The following is a 20,901-nucleotide window of genomic DNA, read 5'->3' as shown; positions in this document are numbered from 1 at the left end:
GAACTATCCACTCATTTTTATTTTTATATTTTAAAATGGTGTCCACTTTAAATATATACTCCCTCGGTTCCTTTTTATCGTAGGTGAACAGCAGGATCTCATATACCAATAAATTTGAGTTATTTTCACAAAATTTTTATAAAAGGTTTGTTATCTTTCCAAAATTACCCTATTTTATATTTTTCACATTTCTCTTTCATATTTAATTCCCGAAGAGGAATTGAATAAAGTATTAGGGTAGTTTTGGATAATAATAAATCTTCTTGATAATAGAAAATGCGAGATAAAAGGAACATGGGTTTATGACGAGATAAAAGAGCGAGGGGGAGTATATTTTTTATGCACTTGAGCATTTTCTCATTTTACTTTATTTATCTTCTTTTATATGTCGTATGCATGCTTCTCATCAATATTTCTATTTTTGCATGCTTCTCATTTTTCTATATATATCATGCATGCTTCTTATTTTATGAAGGTTATCATTAGAGGAGATCCGGACATTGTTCCTCGTGAGTGCAAATCCTCCGAGAATCGGGATGATGATGCTAGATCCTATACTTATTCTTTTAGGCGGATGGGAGATCGTCATAATTCATCAAGCTCGACTTTGCATACATCTCGTATTTATTAATATTTATTAATATCAATGTGCATGATGGTCCACGGCCTTTAGGTGCGTGAGCATGCCATTACATGCATCTCGGTTTTATTTCTTTAATGTTTATTCATTTCCATGTGGTGGGACCCATTTGAATCTGTAGTCAGAGTGGATCATGCACGTGAATTCATATGGATGGTAGTGTGTACATGCTTGCATACATGCATGTAGTGCATGTTCATGCATAGCCATAAAACGCACCTGACTTGTGCATGAATGCAGCCCGACTATGAAAAAGAAGCTTTACGTAAACAAAGATTCATTAATGCCAAACCATTGAAAATCTTAACAGAAATTAAAAGGGACATTATCAATAATCACAATATTCATATCTTTATGCTCCTTTATATGATAAAATATCATCTAAAGCAAATAGGAGTGGCCAGGGACGGAATCAGGACTTGATGGTGGGGGGGCTGGAGTCTAAAAACAAAACAAAAATAAAAAATAAAAAATAAAAAACAATCCAACAAAATAATTATTTTAAATGAATAATAATGTGCTAATATAACCAAAATTTGAATACACGTATTATATATAAAAGTATAATTTAAAAATTTTGTTATTCTAGATGTAAAATATATGAGATTTTCAATAATTCAACTAATAAAACTCACACAATGGCATCCTGAGGATGATCAGGAGCTACCGAGTAGCGGTGTTGAGATATACAATGGTGATGTTCTCTGCGAAGAAATCCATTCAGCTGCTCGAAGAGATTGGCCTTCAAATGGTTTGTTTCCATTGGATGACATATGAAGTTTGGATACAACACGTGAGCGGGGGTTTGTCTGAGTTGATTCAAAAGAAGAAGAAGGACCATACATTCATCAAAAGGGGGAGTGTCATATGCTCGAGGTGGCGGCATTTGTTGAGAATGGGAAGATGAGGAAGATGAGGCGGGTGAAGACCAAAAGAACTCATGCTTTTGGCTCTCGTAGTTGAGATGTACATTGAGGATCGCTTCTTTAAAGAAGATCACTTTCAAGGCTGAGTGCTTGGTCTTTTCGGATAGCTTTCAGATATGCGCATTTGAGCTTGACATGTATTGAGTCTATAGACAGAAGAGTTCCAGTGCTATCAAAGTTTGCATCTCAAAATTCCATTGTTCTTTTATTATAATAGCTTTATGTTTGGTGAGGTGGTGTCATGCAGATGTTGAAATGTATCTAATGTAATGTAATAATTGGTCATAGATGAATAATATAAAGCTGCATTTTTCTTCAAGACCAGGGATGTACATTTTAGTGCATTGTTACATTATATATGCATGGTAGACTTCATGGAAGTAAAAATCGACAAACAATAATGAAGACATCAGTTTCTAGTGGTATTGACCATTGTAAGTACCACAAATAATGGTGAAATCAATGCAAGTGGAAAATATGTACAAATAAGCAGGTCCATAGCAAGGCAGAGAGTTGTGGCATTGATGCAGTCTGAAATTGCAATCAATCTTCAGCAAGCTTGATTATACTGCAACACAAGGCGGCAGAGCATCATATCGTGGTCCAGAAATCCAAATTGCAGTATAACAACATTTACTTCTTGAAGATGATAAGACACTGTTGGATCAATGAACAAAACATACTGACAGTAACAAACATCAAGATGTAGAAAAGGAGAAGAAAATAAAAAAATGACAAAACAAAAACAGAAATATGTACTCTGCAGATTACAATCACGATTAGTTTATCATCAAAATCATCATTGTCTGAGAAAAGACAACCCTTTATTTGGACCTTTAGTTTATCATCAAAACCAATGCTTAACCATGATGTCCTGTTAAATTTCAGACAAGCATCAACAGATATTTATATTGTCATAAGAAGAAGCATTGTTTAGAAGTTGTTACCAACATTGCAATGTGACTAGTCTTACACCGCCATCTTCTTCAGTGAAATATTTTTTATGGCATTCAAATCAGTAAGATTTTCTTAAAAACACGAAGTTCTTAAGTGAAAATCTGAGAAAAATTGGCTGGCAAGGCAGGTCTACAAATATGCAAACAAGCAGCGAGAGAACAGAGCATATTTAACAAGATCTATTATTAAAGCAATTTAAGTCACATAATCGGAAACCAAGAGATAAAAAATGGGAATTTTTTTATTGACTTTAATTAGTTTTCATCAGTTTTTTATAATAAAAGTATATCTACCCAAAAGAGCCATACAATTGAAGTTCTTAGCATTTGGGTTACTTGAGTTATAGAATAAATAAACTTTGCGTTTAACCCCCTACCCGGGAGGATCACTGGTTCCACCACTAGTTGTGGTGGAAATGGTCTGTTAAACACCAAAAATCACTGAATGATGGGTATGATTTTTATGTTATATCGAGTTGTGCCGCATAATGTGTTTTGATATAATATCAAGTGAATGTGCCTTTATTTTTCTGATTGTTTTTCTACTTGAATTGTGAAATAGAGTGTCTCTGTAAGAGAGGATTCCACCACCATGACTACGAGTCTTTGGATGTCCAAGCATCAGAGATTTCAGATCCAGAAATTACAACGCTCCAAGTTAGAAAATGAGCAAAGAAAGATGTGTTGTTTGCTTCCTTTTAACAAATGGGTTCGAGTGACAAATGCATGACAGGCAATAGAAAACCCACCAAACATGGGTAAAGTAAAAAGCCTGAAGGCCAAAGAATCCAGCGCCCTCGTAATATGCAAATATGGATAAGAAATACAAATGAAGATATAGAAGATTTTCACATGATCATAATCTATTATATCAGTGTAAAAAAATCAAATATTCTTAAAAACTACAAACAAAAATATCATTATTATTTCTCAGTGTTATTATTTATAAAAAATAGCTTACTTGATCATCGTTATTATTTATACATTTCTCCCTCGCTGCATCATTTAAAACTGCAACTAAAAAATGTGAAACTACGACCAGAAAATATAAAGATGAAAATGTGCAATATTTTTTAATTCGCTTTTATTTATAGGGGTATGTATATCAACAAATAGAACTATGTTGTCGGCATATATAAACAAATATGCCAGTCATAAATGTATACAAATGTATCTTAGCGATTACTTGTTTTCATATGGAAAATGAAAGAAATCTCCAAGAGTACATGACATCATAAGGTTAATATTGTATACACAATTAAATTAACACAATAAAGTTGGGTATTTGGATTTTTTAATGATGCTACTATCTACCTATTTGCTCTGTGAGTGAGATATCATTAAAAGTATGCGAGTCATTTTGATTTGAAACCGCATCATGCTTAGTGGAAAAAATAGCTTTAAACCCCGGTTCTTTAGGCTCTAGTAATGGGGCATCATCGTTGCTTAACATGACAACTACTGATGCCATGGATGGTCTATCCTTTGGTTTTTCTTGAACACACAAGAGACCTATATTTATACATCTCATAACTTGAGTTATTGAAAATGAGTTGCCGATTAATGGATCTAATAAATCCAAGACCTTCCCTTCATTCCATAATCTCCAAGCCTGCAATGATTGCTTAATTATTAGCCACACTAATGATCTTTTTTTTCCTGGTAAACAATGGCTAAAATTTAATATATTAAAATAAATAGTTCAATATATACATATATTGCACTACTTACTTTCCCAAGAAGGTAAAGGTGTGGTTGAGGTAAAAATCCTATTTCTTTGGCCACTTATGATTTCCAAGATTAACACCCCAAAGCTAAACACATCTGACTTCATTGAGAAAACTCCATCCAATGTATACTCGGGGCCATATATCCACTTTGCATTATTGTCATTTATAATCATTGATACATATAAATTTTGATTAATATAAGAAAATATAGAAATTGTGAAAGTGGACTTACTATGTTCCAACTACTTTTCTTGTCTTTATCATTTATTCTGATTCTCCAAAATTTACAGCTAAACCAAAAGTACGAGATTTTTAGAATTCATTTCAATGTCTAGAAGGATGTTACTTGCTTTGAGATCCTATGTATAATTCTTAATCTCGAGGTCCGATGAAGGTATAAAAGACCTCGAGCAATACCCTCAATGATGTGGAAGCGTGTTTGCCAGTCCAAATGATCTCCCTTTTCTTTGCCTAATAAAGTGCAAACAAAAAAATCGGGGGATGCAAGCTTGTGGCTATTGTAATGAAGAATATTGATATTTCAAAGAGAAGCATATTAAAACTAACCAAATAGACATGCATCCAAGCTTCCATTGGGCATATACTCGTAGACAAGAATCTTTTCATCTCCTTTAATGCAGTATCCTAAAAGTCGCACAAGGTTACGGTGTTGAAGCTTTGCAATAAAAGTAACTTCATTTTCAAACTCATCAATGCCTTGAGTTGAATTCCTTGAGAGTCTCTTAACTGCAATTTCATGTCCCTCAGCCATTTTCCCCTGTAGGCAGTCAATGTTTTAATCACAAGTTCTTATATTATAAATCATTTAATCTGAACTATATATACATGGATACCTTATAGACAAGGCCAAAACCACCTTTTCCGAGAATATTTATCTTAGCAAAGTTCTGTGTAGCCGCCATTAAAGTACTCCATTGAAGTTGTGCTAGTTCAAATTCACCATTTCCTCTAATGTCTTTCTCAAATTGATTATGTGAAACAAATGCTTAATGTAAGGATAGGTAAAGGAAGAGATGAATATATATATATATATATATTACAATAATGGCATTTGATTTAATTTCTAGGAGAATATAATTAGTTTACATACCTTTGTGTATCATCTTCTTCCTTCCCCATGGATAGAAGTATATTAATGGAATTATCAATGGCACCGTTGAGAAAACTATGATCAATACCACTGATTTGGATCGACTTTTCTTACTAGACTTGTTTGAGATTGAGGCTGTTGAATCATTGGAACATAATCAAATACACTGCTACTTTTCAGATGAGAAATTATTGTTTGTGATTGAGAACAATGAGATCGATCAGAAAAAAAAAAATTGATTTTTTCCAATGCAAGATGTGCTCAAAGAATTCAAATTTTGAATTTACCACCAAAGAATGTATAAGATGGCTATATTTTTTATTTTCTAATAAATACATAGTTTACCCACTTTATTAAAGAGAAAAAATATATATCACATGAAAAAATTATTTAAGAGTTATGTCATAAAGCCCAAATAATTTCTGAAAAGGACGTAATGTTTATAAAAAAAAAAATTGGAGTCACCAACCATTGAGTTCATTATCTAATGATAATTTAATTCATTTATTTTTATAATAAAATTAAATTCAGTAATAATTATTGCGGAAATGATTAGGACATCTAAACCAAGCATTCAACCTATTATACGTCAATTCTCTCTCATTACATCATCAACAATCAAGAAACTTAACCAAATTTGCTGTAGTTACCTCAACATCCAAACACGTATTCTAAATTTTCCAATTTCGCTCGTTAGATTCGCCTTATTGCTCCAATTAGTCGATGGCAATTAATGACTGAAGTGGTGTATTTTTATGGAAAGAAATGGTCAAAAACGCCGGCAAGATCTAATCCACATATAAATAATAATAATAATAATAATAATAATAATGACCTGAGCTTAATCCAGCAATCAAACTTTTCATTCGCGTACTGTCAGATGATCCCTATGGTGTTCTAACTCAAGTTTAACAGTGGACTAGCACAATATTAGCAGATACTTAGTTGGTGAGGGAGCTTAATTACCTAGATCAGCAGCGGCAAGCCGGACAAAGACATCCTGTGTAGGATTAAGGGACATCCTCAGGTCTATGATCTCCGTCACCCAAATAACGCACCCGAGTCCTGCACCATTGATGTTGGCTGTGGCATAGGCTGTGCACAAGCAATTATTCAAACACCTTGCGCCGCATTCATTCAGGCTGATGTTTGGGTAAAGGATGGCATGTGACGTTTCTGGCAGCGCCGCAAGGGTGATGGTCATGAACCCGTCGGACATATTCTTGCAGTCAAGCTCCGTGAGGCGCTCACAACCGGACGAGGGCATCCCTGAGGCCCACTCCTGTGGCAGCTTTTGCTTGAACCCTTGCATGCAGCTGCATATGGGCCAGACATTCATGTCGCACAAACCTGCAAGGCCCGCATTTTTGAGTACTCCTCGCACTGTTTTTTCCAGGGTAGTTCAAGATGTTCTTCCACATGCCAGCGCTCTTAATCCATGTAAGCCGTTTCACCATGCCCGACTGGTCCACCTTCGTCCGCGTCACAAGATTTGCCTCTGTTGTGTTATACGTGAAGCAAACCTCATCTTTGTTGCTAACAAAATCAAAGCTGACACCACTGATGCGGGGTTGTTCTACGTTACTGAAAGTGGTGCCATTCCATGGCCCAGAGCGCCACATTTTAGCCGAACCAGACCATAAAATTAATTGAGGAATCCCTTCATGGTCCATGGATAGGACGTAGCGCCCTGGAGATGGATCGTCGTAGCTCAGCCAAGAGGTCAGATTGCGGTTAAGACCAGTTCTCAAGTCCCATCCAAGCTTCATGCCCGAAAGATGAGTGTCTGTCGGGTAGTCAAAGCTCTGCCAAGCAAACTCGCTGCTGTTGGCTTCTCTGATAACAAGGTTGCCGTCATCTAAGATCTGTGCCACCGGATTAGTAAGGGTCACCGTGGGCATGGGCAAGAAAATCATGGAGTTGATGGTGAGAGTTCCATTGCCATTCAGTTCCAAGCTTCCATTGGTGCCTGATACTGGACTGCGGCGGTTGGCAACCCATACTATTGTTTTTTGCCCTGCTGGTCGTAGCTTGTTGTACCATATCCCGACGTATCGGTTCTTTGATGATCCGCCGGGGCTGAAGAAGCCTAAGGCAAAGTTTTCTTTGGCTGAAACTAAGATTTGGTCATCACGAAGAGGTTGATTAGGGTTCAAAGTGTCGGCTGCGATGGAATAATGGAAGATAACCAAGAGGAAGAGAAGGCGGGTAACTAACTGTGCCATTACCATGGAACTTATCAGACTACTAGTCTTCAAGTAACTTGACGAACAAATGGATTGGTATTCATGTTACTTACACAAGAAAGAGAGAGAGAAACAAAGAACGATAACATGAATTTTCCTGAGAAAAAGCAAAATAAAGAACTTGACTTTTGACGGAGAAAAGTAGTGCATTAGTTTGAACAGATTTTTCAACCTTACGACTTCATTCTCTCTCTCTCTCTCTCTCTCTCTCTCTCTTCTATATATATATATATATATATTAATTGATAAATAAATTAAAAAAATGAAAAAAAATTTAATTGCAAAAACAGTCTCTGTATTTTTCTCACAGGGGCTGCACTTTTAAGACGGGTTAAATCAAGTCCAAATTGTTACTATTTTAGTTGGAATGGTTTTTTTATAAATAAAATATTAAAAAATTATTAAAAAATCAATAAAAACATAATTAAAAGAACTTAAATTTCAGATTTAGACCCAAATTCGAATCCAAAAATCAAGTTTCTTGTTTCCACCTTTTCTCTGCCCTTCTCAGTCACAACAACCATCCTCTCATCTTTCACCATGACACCTCATCCTTTTTTGACGACGACCATCCATTGTTTTCATCTTTTTCCACAAAAATCATTTAGTCAAGCAATAAGCCAGTTTCAAAAGGCATTGGCATGTCAACAAACAATTTGTGGGTATAAATAAAAAAACTAAGCAATTAGACAACTTGGCAAATAAAAACACATGCTATCAATACAAACCAACATCTCTTACTAGGTAAAGCAAACATGAACTAACAAACTGGGCTAATAATAGAAAACTAGTATACATTGGGTGGGAAAAAGATTAATTAATTTTCATTACTCAAAATCTACAATGTACAAGGTATATATAGATACACAGGTATATAAATAAGGTAGCTATACAAATATAGATATCTGATTTGTATATGCAATTTGTATTCCTCTACACCCCAGACAAACTCACGGGGATCAAACATCGAGAGGTTGGACAAGAGAAAATCATGTTGTGCCGTGTAATAGAGATTTAGTAAAAGCGGATCCCATGTGGCGTTCGGAAGGAACAAAGCGGGGAACAGAATGTCTTTCTTTGTCTTGATCACGCAAGAAGAAAGCATCAACACTGATATGCTTGGAGAGGAATGTTTGTCGAGTTCAAAGTGATCACGAATGGCACGGTGTTGTCTGATGTAGAGGAGTAGGAGCATGCGAGACAACACCAAGATTATGCAAAAAAGCCAGCGCAACCAAAACAATCTCCTCGGCGATAGTAGCCATAGGCGCTGAGCTCTGCTTCGAGTGCTGAGCAGAAAAACACTCAATTTGCTTCTTGGACTTCCAAAGCAATGAGAGAAGAGCCCAAGAACAAGCGAAGCCCGATGTGAATGATGATCGGGTGATCACTAGCCCAGTAACATCGAGAATAAGAGCGAAGCTCAGGAGGCGTGTTGAGAAAAAAAGAGGCCTCGAGGGCGGGTTGCCGAAGATAGCGCAAAAGCGTCAAAAGATGAGCATAGTGAGCAGTAGGTGCACTAACAAACTAACTCAAAACATGCACAACATAAGCAATGTGCGGACGGTGAGGGTAAGATAGACCGGACTCCCAGCCAAAGTGGCGATGGCGTGTCGGATCAGGATAAGGGAGTCCCCTCATCGACGCATGGTGAAGATGTAGCTCCATGGGAGTGGTTCTGACCTAAGAGTCGAGAGAGGCTGCCCGGGTCGCGAGGGATATCCGATGTGTAGTATTCTTTCGGGACAGAGAGAAAACCGGGTAGAAGTAGAGTGACCTCGATACCCAAAAAATGGCTCGATCGACCAAGATCGATCATGCGGAAATGTTCTTTGAAGGTGATGCTTGACAAAATCCACATGAGCAGAATCATCACCAGTGATGATCATATCATCCACATAAAGCAACAACAAAGTCCGACCACGAGAGGAGGGTGCACAAACTCAAAGCGGGATCATGCGGACTGGTGTGAAAAGCCGGCGGCAACCACGGTGGAACTAAAAGCGCTCAAAACCAAGCCCGAGGAGCTGTTTGAGACCATAGAAACCTTCGAAGGCGGCGGACCAAACAGGAAGGAGAAAAACCCGGGGAAGCATGTAAACCTCTACCTTTGAAGATCCCGTGAGAGAAAAGCATTCTTCACATCAAAGGTGAAAGAGGGACCATCGTCGAACAACATTCTGACAATGAGAGCTCGAATGGTAGTCATATGAGCGGCAGGGGACAAAAGTCTCATCATAATTTCGTCTCTGCTCATGCTAAAAAGCATGAGCCACAGCGAACCTTGCAGCTCTGAGAACCGTCGGGAGGCGAGTCTTGACTTTATAGACCCACTTGCGGTAGTGGGAACAACACCCGGGAGGAGGAGACCAAATCCCATGTAGAGAGTGCGCTCGGGCGCTCTCAGACTCAGCCAGAACATGGCGACTTGCCACTCGGGGTATTTTAGTGACCTCTCGGTAAGAAGATGGCTCTGGAGGGCCATTGGAGGGAGAAATAGGTAGGGTCAAGAGGCGAGGAGGCAAGATTAAAGGCGATCGAGGGGGATGGCGATCACGAAGAGGATAGCGGCGTGCGTGGGGGATCATCCAGGGGAACACATCGGAGGAAGCCCGTTGGCGCCGGGGTGGCCTTTCGGGGAAGAGGAGGAGGCGGGGAATAGAAACATGGAGCCGGGGAGGGTCAGCGAGTCAGCGGTGAAAGCAGATGGAGGAGAGGATGGATGAGGATACGGTGGAGGTGGGGGACGGAGGGAGGTGGTGAGGACACATGATGAAGGCGGAACATCGGTCGATGTAGTAGAGGAGTGAGAAGAAGAGGAAGGGGAAGGGACAAAAAGAAAGGGCGATCATCAACAAAAAGAGACATCACTGCGAGATCACGGAGGCGGCGATGTAGCGAGGATCATAACAGATAGCCTTTGTGCTCGGGACTATAACCAAGGAAGACATAAAGGAGCAGTGAGGTAGAAAGTTTAGTCCGCTCTCGAGGCATAAGGAGGACATAACACAAACAACCAAACACACGAAAATGAGAATAACGTGGTGGGGGTGGAGAAAAAAACATTCCCACTGGACTACAACCACGAAGAAAGGAAGAGGGTTGAAGATTGATGAGAGTAAAGCAATGAGGAGGCGACCCTCGACCCAAAAGTGAGGGGAACATGGGAGGCAATGAGAAAAGTCAGGCGGTTTCAAGAATATGACGATGTTTTCCTTCAGCATTGCCATTACGAGCATGGGCACGGGACAAGAGAGGCGAGGAAGAGTGGTGTGGGAGGCAAGAACCTCACGAAACTCATGAGAAAGATATTCCCCTCATGAATCGAGAGCAGGAGAAATGCAGAATGGTGGCAGAAAATTGGATACGCACCATATTAGAGAAATCAATATAAACCTTTAAATACTCGGAACAAGAACGCATAAAATAAATCCAAGTGTAACGGGAGAAATCATCAACAAAAAAATAACATAATAGCGATGTCCACCTTTGGAAACAAGCGGGCGGGGACCCCCAAACATCCGAATAAACTAATTCAAAGCGGAGACCCCGGACCTAGACACACTCGAGAGGATCACAGGGGAGTTGTAGCTATGTTGCCAAAGCTTACAACCCGAACAAGAATGAGAATTATCAACTAAAAACACGACCCTAAAAGCGTCACGATGAATAAGAGACGGAGACAAGAACCACTAGGATGGCCAAGCCGATGATGCCAGCGATGGAAGCGAGCAGTAGAAAAAAACAATAAATAGAGGCTGCTAGTAATGTAGAAGAGGATGGAAGACGAAGATGATCGAGCACATACACCCCACTATGGCGATGGCCAACTCAATGAGGGTCCTCGTAAAGGCGAGGCACTGCACCACGACAACCAAACTCATCAAAAATAACAAGATAGCCAAGAAGGCGAGGTTGGCTAGGCAGAAATAAGGTTCATGGAGGCATGTGGTACAAAGGCAGCATCGAGGAATATGAAAATGAGTGGTGTGTAAGAGGCCACGACTAGGGACGAGGGAGTGTCGTGCCATAGCAATAATGACACGAAGATCGGGAAGAAAAAAGTGAAGAGAGGTGAAGGTGGGTAGCATCATAGGTCATATGAAAAGAAGCTCCGAGTCAAGTAACTAAGAGGATGAAGAAATACACCGTAGGGCGGAGGCGGCGATGGGTGAGTGGAGACGTCGAGGCATCTGAGGTGAGTCATGGGGCTGAAGAAGAGATATGTCGACTCCTGGAAAAGTCTGAATAAGTTCTTGAAACTCTCGGCAGACAACGGACCACTTTGAGTAGTGAGGGGTGGGGTAGGGGGCATGTCGTTCTGTGTCTGTCATCTGAGGCCCTGTAGCTTGCGACACTCGGTCTGAAGTATGGCCGGGAGCATGGCGGTAATGACACCGAAGCCGACCCGTCGGAGGTGCACTAGAAACCCGGTACCTGAGGCTGAGATAGAGGACGGACGGGAGCGCTCAAGACCCGAGGAGGCGGCATCAAAGGAGCGATGGCGAGCCTTGGGTTCTGCTGAGGGAGTAGCAAGAACAAAGTGAGGAGCGGCGGTGGTGGAACCACATCTAAGGACCGAGGCAGAGTCTCCTCGGCAAGCACATATGCCGGAGTATCACTAGCGAGGCGGAGGTGTAACCCGGTGCGATGGCTGAGCCCGAGGCGGCCTCAAACTCGGGGCGAAGCGCATGAAAAACTCATAAATCTGCGAAGATAATCACGATCTGAGCAATGGCAAGACAGCTGAGGCGCGGGTCGGAGAAGGAGAGGGTGTCATCTCATCACTGTGACGCCATAAATCCTGAGGCACGGCAAAGAAATCCGAGACGGAGGTCTCACACTGATAGGTAGATATGAGAGTCTGTAGCAAGAAGTAGCGCAATGCCTGACTGGAAGGAAGATAGAGTCTTGGCATAAAATGATCCCAAATCACCTTGGTGCGGAGAAAGATCACAAGCGATAAGCGAATAGGGAAGCTCACGGGGTGGCGGATGATAGCAATGGTACGAGCATCATCCTCGGTCCACTTGAGCAAGTCGATGAAGCGTGGAAGAGGGCCGGTAGCGTAGGCGAAGAGGAGCCAGAAGAGGCGGCACTAGAAGAACATGGAGGCGGACGGGTACCATCAACATAACCCCAAAGATTAAGTCCGCGAAGGAGCACACGTAAAGTGGACGACCATGCTTTATAATTCTTGCCATTGAGCATGGCGTCCGCCTTTGCGAGATAGAAACACAGGCGGAGGCCATGGAAAACACACATGAGGCTGAGCGCGTGGCCAAAAGCTGACTACCGGCGTCGCTAGGGGCCGAGGGCAGGCATATGGCCAGGCCCTGTTGAGCTGACAGCTGTGTCTGGTATTTGATTGTTGCATGTATTGAGCGTGTTGGTGATGTGGAGGCGGAGGCAGGGCGGTGGTCAGTTGAGATCAGGGCCAGGCGTAGCGTGGTAGTGAGGACCAGAAGCCGGTGTGTGTGGATCACGTCCCATATGTGTGTGGTCCTAGAGACCGTAGCGGATCGAGAAGGCACACGCGGATCGAGGACGGCGGCGCGGAAAAATTAGGTTTAGAAAAACCTCTCTGATACCATGTTAGGTGGAAAAGATTAATCAATTTTCATTACTCAAAACCTACAATGTACAAGGTATATATAGATACACAGGTATATAAATAAGGTAGCTATACAAATATAGATATACAGCTGTATACACAGCTGTATTCCCTAACAGTATCAACATCATAATACCCACAAGCTTAGTAGCTAAACTACAGGAACAAGAAGAATCCACCAAACAAAAAACCTTACATGGCTAGATGTAGCAAATTCAGCCTGAACAACAAGCCTTGATGCCAGAATACTTTTTGATGCCCTAAAGTTCTGATGAGCCGGTGTGGTGTGGCATGTGGAGAGGGGAAGCATGGGCTTTTAGGTGGGAGAAGGTGAAAGGTAAGGGAGAAAATAGAAAAAATTGCTCACGGTATATTAATGAAGAATGAAAAAAAAATGGTGTGCTGGTGGGGTCCATAATCTTTGCACTTCTCCATGAGGTTGGCATTGTGTAAAGCCTGGGAGCTGCAGCTGAAGATTGAGTCAGTAAAGGTTAGCTGATATCATACTATCACTTATTTCCTGGGAAAACAATGAAGTAACTAGTAATTAGTATGTGAGTCTGAGACAACATTGATAGATTAAAAACAGAAAGACTTGGTCAAGGAACTCTGCCCGTTTTGACAATGTCCAAAAAGCTGCAATTCCATTTGATACTAAATAAATCAATGCACTTGTTCTAAAGCCTGTCTCCGTTGACATTTTCCATTGATTCCATACAACACCTTATTGCAAAGGAGTACCAGGTCAAAGTCTTTTATGTGCCTCATCTCATCAGTAACCTTATGTAACTATAAATATTTCCATTCCATCAGCACCCAAGGCACCCATTCTCCAAAACCTCTCTCATTTGCTTGCTTCTATCAGCTCTCAGGAATCACTTCATATAAAAACTCACACAATGGCATCCACGGATGATCTGAGCTACCCTGCAGCGGTGCTTTGAGATATACAATGGTGATGCTCTCGCAGAAGAAATCCATTCAAGCTGCTTTCGAAGAGATTGGCCTTCAAATGGTTTGTTTCCATTGGATGACATAGAAAGAGTTTGGATACAACCCAGTGAGGCGGGGTTTTGTCTGGTTGATTCGAAGAAGAAGAAGGACCATACATTCAAAAATCAAAAGGGGAGTGTCATATGCTCACGAGGTGGGCGGCATTTGTTGAGAATGGGAAAATGAGGGAAGATGAGCTGGAGTGAAGACCAAAAGAACTCATGCTTTGGCTCTCTGTAGTTGAGATGTACATTGAGGATCCTTCTTTAAAGAAGATCACTTTCAAGACTGGTACTGGTCTTTCAGATAGCTTTCCCATTTCTGCATTCGAGCTTGACATGTAGTGAGTCTGAAGACCAAAGGGTTCCAGTGCTATCAAAGTTTGCATCTCAAAATTCCATTGTTCTTTTATTATAGTAGCTTTATGTTTGGTGAGGTGTTGTCATGCAATGTTGAAATGTATCTAATGTAATGTAATAATTGGTCATAGATGAATAATATAAGCTACATTTTCTTCAAGACCAGGATGTACGTACATTTGGGTGCATTATTTACATTATATATGCATGGTAGACTACATGGAAGTAAATTTGACAAACAATAATGAAGACATCAGTTTCTAATTGGTATTGAGCATTGTAAGTAAACTGCAAAGCTTATCACAAATAATGCTGAAACGCAATGCAAGTGGAAAATATGTACAAATAAGAAGGTCCATAGCAAGGCAGAGAGTTGTGGCATTGATGCACTCTGAAATTGCAATCAATCTTCAGCAAGCTTGATTATACTGCAACACTAGGCAGCAGAGCATCATATCGTGGTCCAGAAATCCAAATTGCAGTATAACAACCTTTACTTCTTGAAGATGATAAGACACTGTTGGATCAATGAACAGAACATACTGACAGTAACAAACATCAAGATGTAGACAAGGAGAACAAAATAAAAAAATGACAAAACAAAAATAGAAATATGTACTCTGCAGATTAGAATCACGATTAGTTTATCATCAAAATCATCATTGTCTGAGAAAAGACAACCCTTTATTTGGACCTTAAAAACAGGCACAAGCAACCAATTCTTAACCATGATGTCCTGTTAAATTTCAGACAAGCATCAACAGATATATTGTCATAAGAAGATAGCATTGTTTAGAAATTGTTACCAGCATCACAATGCGACTAGTCGTACATGTTGGAGATTGAAAGTGATCAGAGTATCAATGATACAGGTTCATCTCTGTGCCAATTATCCAGTTATGTTTGATTGTGTTTGTTTGTTAGTTACTTGTTTAGATGCTTAAATCTGATAGCACTGTATTAGAGTTTGTTTGTTTCAGTATGTATGCTAGTGTGATGCCAGACAAGTATGTCTGTTATGTGTTTGTTTAAATGTCTTAGTATTGACTATTGAATGAATGAGTAGAACTGGTTTTTTAGTGCGAATTACAAACTCTCTGTTATTCCTCTTCTTCATTGTTTTTCAGTTACTCATTACAATCAGTTGAGAGACTTCAGTGGGAGAGACTCAGTGTGAGATCATAAAGTGTACCACGCGATCTTGACAGTACACCGAAATCTTCTTCAGTGAAACATTTTGTATGGCATTCAAATCCGTAAGATTTTCTTATGAACATGAAGTTCTTAAGTGAAAGCCTGAGAAAAATTAGCTGGCAAGGCAGGTCTACAAATATACAAACAAGCAGGGAGAGAACAGAGCAAATTTAACAAGATCTATTACTAAAGCAATTTAAGTCACATAATCAGAAATCAAGAGATAAAAAATGGGATTTTTTTTTATTGACTTTAATTAGTTTTCATCAGTTTTTTATAATAAAAGTATATCTACCCAAAGAGCCATACACTTGAATTCCTTAGCATTTAGTTTACTTGAGTTATAGAATAATTTTTTTTTAAACTTTGCCTTTAATCCCCTACCAGAGGATCCTGGATCCACCACTAGTTGTAGTGGTCCCTCAATGGTGGAAATGGTCGCATTTAAACACCAAAAATCACTGGATGATGGGTATGACTTTATGCTATATGAGTTGTGCATGCAATGTGTTTGATATAATGTCTTAGTGAATGTGCCCTTATTTTCTGATTGTTTTTTTCTACTTGAATTGTGAAATAGAGTGTCCATGTAAGACAGGATTCCACCACCATGACTACGAGAGTCTTTGGATGTCCAAGCATCAAAGATTTTAGATCCAGAAATTACAATGCTCCAAGTTAGAAAATGAGCAAAGAAAGACGTGTTGTTTGCTTCCTTTTAACAAATGGGTTCGAGTGACAAATGTATGACAGACAATAGAAAACCCAAGCATGGTAAAAGTAAAAAAGCCTAAGGGTCCATAGAATCCAACGCCTTCGTAATATGCAAATATAGACAAGAAATATAAATGAAGATATAGAAGATTTTCACATGATCATAATCTATTATATCAATGTAAAAAAAATCAGATATGCTTAAAAAACTACAAACAAAAACATTGTTATTATTTCTTAGTGTTATTATTTATCCAAAAATAGCTTACTCGATCATCATTATTATTTATACATTTCTCCCGCTCTGTATCATTTAAAACTGCAACTAAAAATATGAAACTACAACCATAAAAATTAAAGAAGAAAACATGCAATATTTTTGAATTCGCTTTTATTTATAGGGGTATGTATATAAACAAATAGAACTATGTTGTCGGAATATATAGACAAATATGCCTGTCATAAATGTATACAGATGTATCTTAGCGATTACTTATTTTCATATGGCAAATGAAAGAAATCTCCAAGAGTACAAGACATCATAATGTTAATATTGTATACACAATTAAATTAATACAATAAAATTGGGTATTTGGATTTTTTAATGATGTTATCTACCTATTTGCTCTGTGAGTGTGATATCATTAAAAGTATGCAAGTCATTCTGATTTGAAACTGCGTCATGCTTAGTGGAAAAAATAGCTTTAAACCCCGGTTCTTTAGGCTCTGGTAATGGGGCATCATCGTTGCTTAACATGACAATTATTGATGCCATGGATGGTCTATCCTCCGATTTTTCTTGAACACACAAGAGACCTATATTTATGCATCTCATAACTTGACTCACTGAAAATGAGTTGCTGATTAATGGATCTAATAAATCCAAAACCTTCCCTTCATTCCATAATCTCCAAGCCTGGAATGATTGCTTAATTATTAGTCAGACTAATAATCTTTTTTTTTTTTAGGTAAACAGTGGCTAAAATTTAATATATTAAAATAAATAGTTCAATATATACATATATATATATATATATATATATATATATATATATATGTATATATATATTGTCCTACTTACTTTCCCAAGGAGGTAAAGGTGTGGATTTGAGAGTAAAATCCTATTTCTTTGGCCACTTATGATTTCCAAGATTAACACCCCAAAGCTAAACACATCTGACTTCATTGAGAAAACTCCATCCAATGTATACTCCGGGGCCATATATCCACTGCATTGTTGTCATTTAAAATCAGTGATACATATAAATTTTGATTAATATAAGAAAATATAGAAATTGTGAAAGTGGACTTACTATGTTCCAACTACTTTTCTTGTCTTGATCATTGTTTCACAATCTCCAAAATTTCTGGCTAAGCCAAAGTCTGAGATTTTAGAATTCATTTCAATGTCTAGAAGGATGTTACTTGCTTTGAGATCCCTATGTATAATTCTTAATCTCGAGTCCTGATGAAGATATAAAAGACCTCGAGCAATTCCCTCAATGATGTGGAAGCGTGTTTGCCAGTCCAAATGTTCTCCTTTTTCTTTGCCTAATAAAGTGCAAACAAAAAATCAGGGGATGCAAGCTTGTGGCTATTGTAATGAAGAATATTGATATTTCAAGAGAAGCATATTAAAACTAACCAAATAGACATGCATCCAAGCTTCCATTGGGCATATACTCGTAGACAAGAATCTTTTCATCTCCTTTAATGCAGTATCCTAAAAGTCGCACAAGGTTACGGTGTTGAAGCTTTGCAATAAAAGTAACTTCATTTTCAAACTCATCAATGCCTTGTGTTGAATTCTTTGAGAGTCTCTTAACCGCTATTTCACGTCCCTCGGCCAACTTCCCCTGTAGGCAATTAATGTTTTAATCACAAGTTCTTATGTAATAAATCATTTAATCTGATCTATATATACATGGATTACCTTATAGACAAGGCCAAAACCACCTTTTCCGAGAATGTTTGTCATAGCAAAGTTGTGTGTAGCCACCATTAGAGTACTCCATTGAAGTTGTGCTAATTCAAATTCACCATTTCCTCTTATGTCTTTCTCAAATTGATTATGTGAAACAAAAGCTTAATGTAAGGATAGCTATAGGAGGAAGAGATGAATATATATATATATATATCTATATCTTACAATAATGGCATTTGATTTAATATCTAGGAGAATATAATTAGTTTACATACCTTTTTGTATCATCTTCTTCTTTCCCCATGAATAGAAGTATATTAATGGAATTATCAATGCCGCCATTGAGAAAACTATGATCAAAACCACTGATTTGGTTTGACTTTTCTTACTAAACTTATTTGAGATTGAAGCTGTTGAATCATTAAAACATAATCATATACACTGTTGTTTTTTAGATGAGAAATTATTATTTGCAATTGATAACAATGATATCAACAAGAAAAAATTGATGTTTTCTAATTAGATGTGCTTAAGGAATTAAATTTTTGAAGTTACAAACCAAATAATGTATAAAATTGCTAAAATTTTTGTTTTTGAATAAATTCATAGCTCACCCACTTTATCAAGAGAGAAAAAATATATATATCACTTGAAAAAAATTAGTCAAGAGTTATGTCATAAAGCCCAAGTTCTGAAAAAGACGTAATGTTTATCAAAAAAAAATTTGAGTCACCAACCATTAATTTCAATGTAATTATTTAATAATAATATGTTTCATTTATTTTAATAATAAAATTAAATTTAGCAATAATTATTGCGGAAATAAGTAGGACATCTTATTCAACCTATTCACACTTCATTATCTCTCATCACAACCTAATATCCACAAACAAGAAACTTGACCTAAGTTAGCTTTAGTAAGGTCATATCGAAACACGCATTCTGAATTCTCTAATTTCACCCGTCAGACTCATCTTATCGTTCCAATTAGTCGATGTCGATGGCATCTAATGACTGACGTGATGTATTTTTATAGAAAGAAATGGTCAAAAACGCCGGCCAGATCTAATCCACATATATATAATAATAACATTTGTGAGCTAACTTAATCTAGCAATCAAAATTTTCATTCACATACTGTTAGATGATCCCTGCGCTATTCTAACTCAAGTTTAATAGTGGATTAGCACAATATTAGCAGATAGTTGGTCAGGGAGCTTACCTAGATCAGCAGCCATAAGCCGGACAAAGACATCCTGTGTAGGATGAGAGGACATTCTCAAGTCGATGAGCTCCTTCACCCAAATAACGCACCCGAGTCCTGCACCACTGATGTTGGCTGTGGCATAGGCTGTGCATGAGCAATTCTTCAAACACCTATATCTGCATTCATCCTGGTTGATGTTTGTGTATACGATGGCGTTTGATGTTTCTGGCAGCGCCGCAAGGGTGACAATCATGAACCCATTGGATCTGTTCTTGCAGTCTAGCGTTGTGAGGCGATCACAACCGGATGAGGCATCCATGAGAAGCCACTCCTGCGGCGACTTTGGCTTGAACCCTTGCAAGCACCTGCATATGGGCCAGACATTGATGTCGCACACGCCGTAAGGCCCGCATCTTGAGTACTCCAGGCACTCGTTCATGGGGTATTTCAAGAAGAGATTCCACATGCCAGTGCTCTCAATCCACACAAAATTTTGAAGCATGCCAGACTGGTCCACTAGCTTCCGATGCACAATCTGTGTGCCCGTTGTGTTATACATGTAGTAAACCTCGTCCTTGTTGTTAACAAAACCAAAACGATGGCTATAGGTGCGCGGCTGTTCTCCTACGTTGCTGAACGTGATACCAGTCCATGGCCCAGAGCGCCACTTTTTAGTTGAACCAGACCATAAATTGCCCTGAGTAGTCCCTTCTAGGTTAATGGATACGACATAGCTCCCTGGAGATGGATCGTCTTTGCTCCTCCAAGAGGTGAGATTGCGGTTAAGACCAGTTCTCAAATCCCATCCAAGCTTCATGCCGGAGAGAAGTGTGTCGGTCGGGTAGTCAAAGCTCTGCCAAGCGAACTCACTGCTGTTTGATTCTCTGATAACAAAATTGCCATCATCTAAAAGCTGTGCCACCGGGTTGGTAAGGGCCACCATAGTCATGGGCAGGGAGATCATGGAGTTGATGGTCAAAGTGCCATTACCATTCAGTTCCAAGCTTCCGTTGGTGCCTGATAATGGACTACTGCGGTTGGCAACCCATACTACTGTTGTTGTTTGGCCTCCTGGAAGCTTGTTGTACCAAATCCCGACGTATCTATGCTTTGATTCGCCAGGGCTGAAGAAGCCTAAGGCAAAGGTTTCTTTGGCTGAGACTATAGTTTGGCCATCGCGGAGAGGCTGATCAGGGTTCAAAGTGTCGGCTGCGATGGAGTAAGGGAAGGTAACTGAGAGGAAGACAAGCCCAGCAACTAAAGGTGCCATTACCTTGAAAATTAGCA

The 20,901-nt window shown here is 39.1% G+C and overlaps 2 protein-coding genes across 3 annotated transcripts in view; both read right to left on the bottom strand.

Moving 5' to 3' along the window:
- Positions 1-4,583: 4,583 nt before the first annotated feature.
- LOC120277811 (G-type lectin S-receptor-like serine/threonine-protein kinase At4g27290) lies at positions 4,584-7,740 on the bottom strand. The gene is made up of 6 exons (XM_039284648.1): positions 6,714-7,740; positions 6,330-6,679; positions 5,364-5,498; positions 5,107-5,228; positions 4,820-5,030; positions 4,584-4,723 (listed from the first exon to the last, which is right to left on the bottom strand). The coding sequence occupies exons 1-6, from the start codon at positions 7,592-7,594 to the stop codon at positions 4,584-4,586; spliced, it is 1,839 nt and encodes a 612-aa protein (XP_039140582.1). The 5' UTR covers positions 7,595-7,740.
- Positions 7,741-16,902: 9,162 nt separating this feature from the next.
- The window catches only part of LOC120277325 (receptor-like serine/threonine-protein kinase SD1-8), a 4,173-nt gene continuing 174 nt past the window's right edge, over positions 16,903-20,901 (bottom strand). The window contains exons 1-7 of one of the 2 annotated variants that reach the window (XM_039284121.1): positions 19,630-20,901; positions 18,683-18,817; positions 18,417-18,538; positions 18,129-18,339; positions 17,797-18,034; positions 17,565-17,712; positions 16,903-17,399 (exon numbers count right to left, since the gene is read on the bottom strand). The exon at positions 19,630-20,901 is cut by the window's right edge and continues 174 nt beyond it. In XM_039284121.1, the coding sequence (XP_039140055.1) occupies positions 17,094-17,399; positions 17,565-17,712; positions 17,797-18,034; positions 18,129-18,339; positions 18,417-18,538; positions 18,683-18,817; positions 19,630-20,901 (2,432 nt within the window). In that variant the 3' untranslated portion in view covers positions 16,903-17,093. The remainder of the gene's footprint in view (positions 17,400-17,564; positions 17,713-17,796; positions 18,035-18,128; positions 18,340-18,416; positions 18,539-18,682; positions 18,818-19,629) is intronic. The other variant, XM_039284122.1, reaches the window with a different exon arrangement.

Source organism: Dioscorea cayenensis, chromosome 15, assembly GCF_009730915.1.
Source record: "Dioscorea cayenensis subsp. rotundata cultivar TDr96_F1 chromosome 15, TDr96_F1_v2_PseudoChromosome.rev07_lg8_w22 25.fasta, whole genome shotgun sequence".
Taxonomy (NCBI): domain Eukaryota; kingdom Viridiplantae; phylum Streptophyta; class Magnoliopsida; order Dioscoreales; family Dioscoreaceae; genus Dioscorea; species Dioscorea cayenensis.
Note: the sequence above shows the minus strand (reverse complement) of the source record. Positions and strands in the feature narration are given on the sequence as shown.

Bases quoted from the DNA above. Each gene is read 5' to 3' on its own strand.
- LOC120277811 (XM_039284648.1), bottom strand. From the start codon at position 7,594: ATGGTAATGGCACAGTTAGTTACCCGCCTTCTCTTCCTCTTGGTTATC. The intron at 5,229-5,363 runs GTATGTAAACTA...AATTTGAGAAAG, and splicing joins GAAGAAGATGATACACAAAG to ACATTAGAGGAAATGGTGAA. The intron at 5,031-5,106 runs GTATCCATGTAT...GACTGCCTACAG, and splicing joins GTTTTGGCCTTGTCTATAAG to GGGAAAATGGCTGAGGGACA.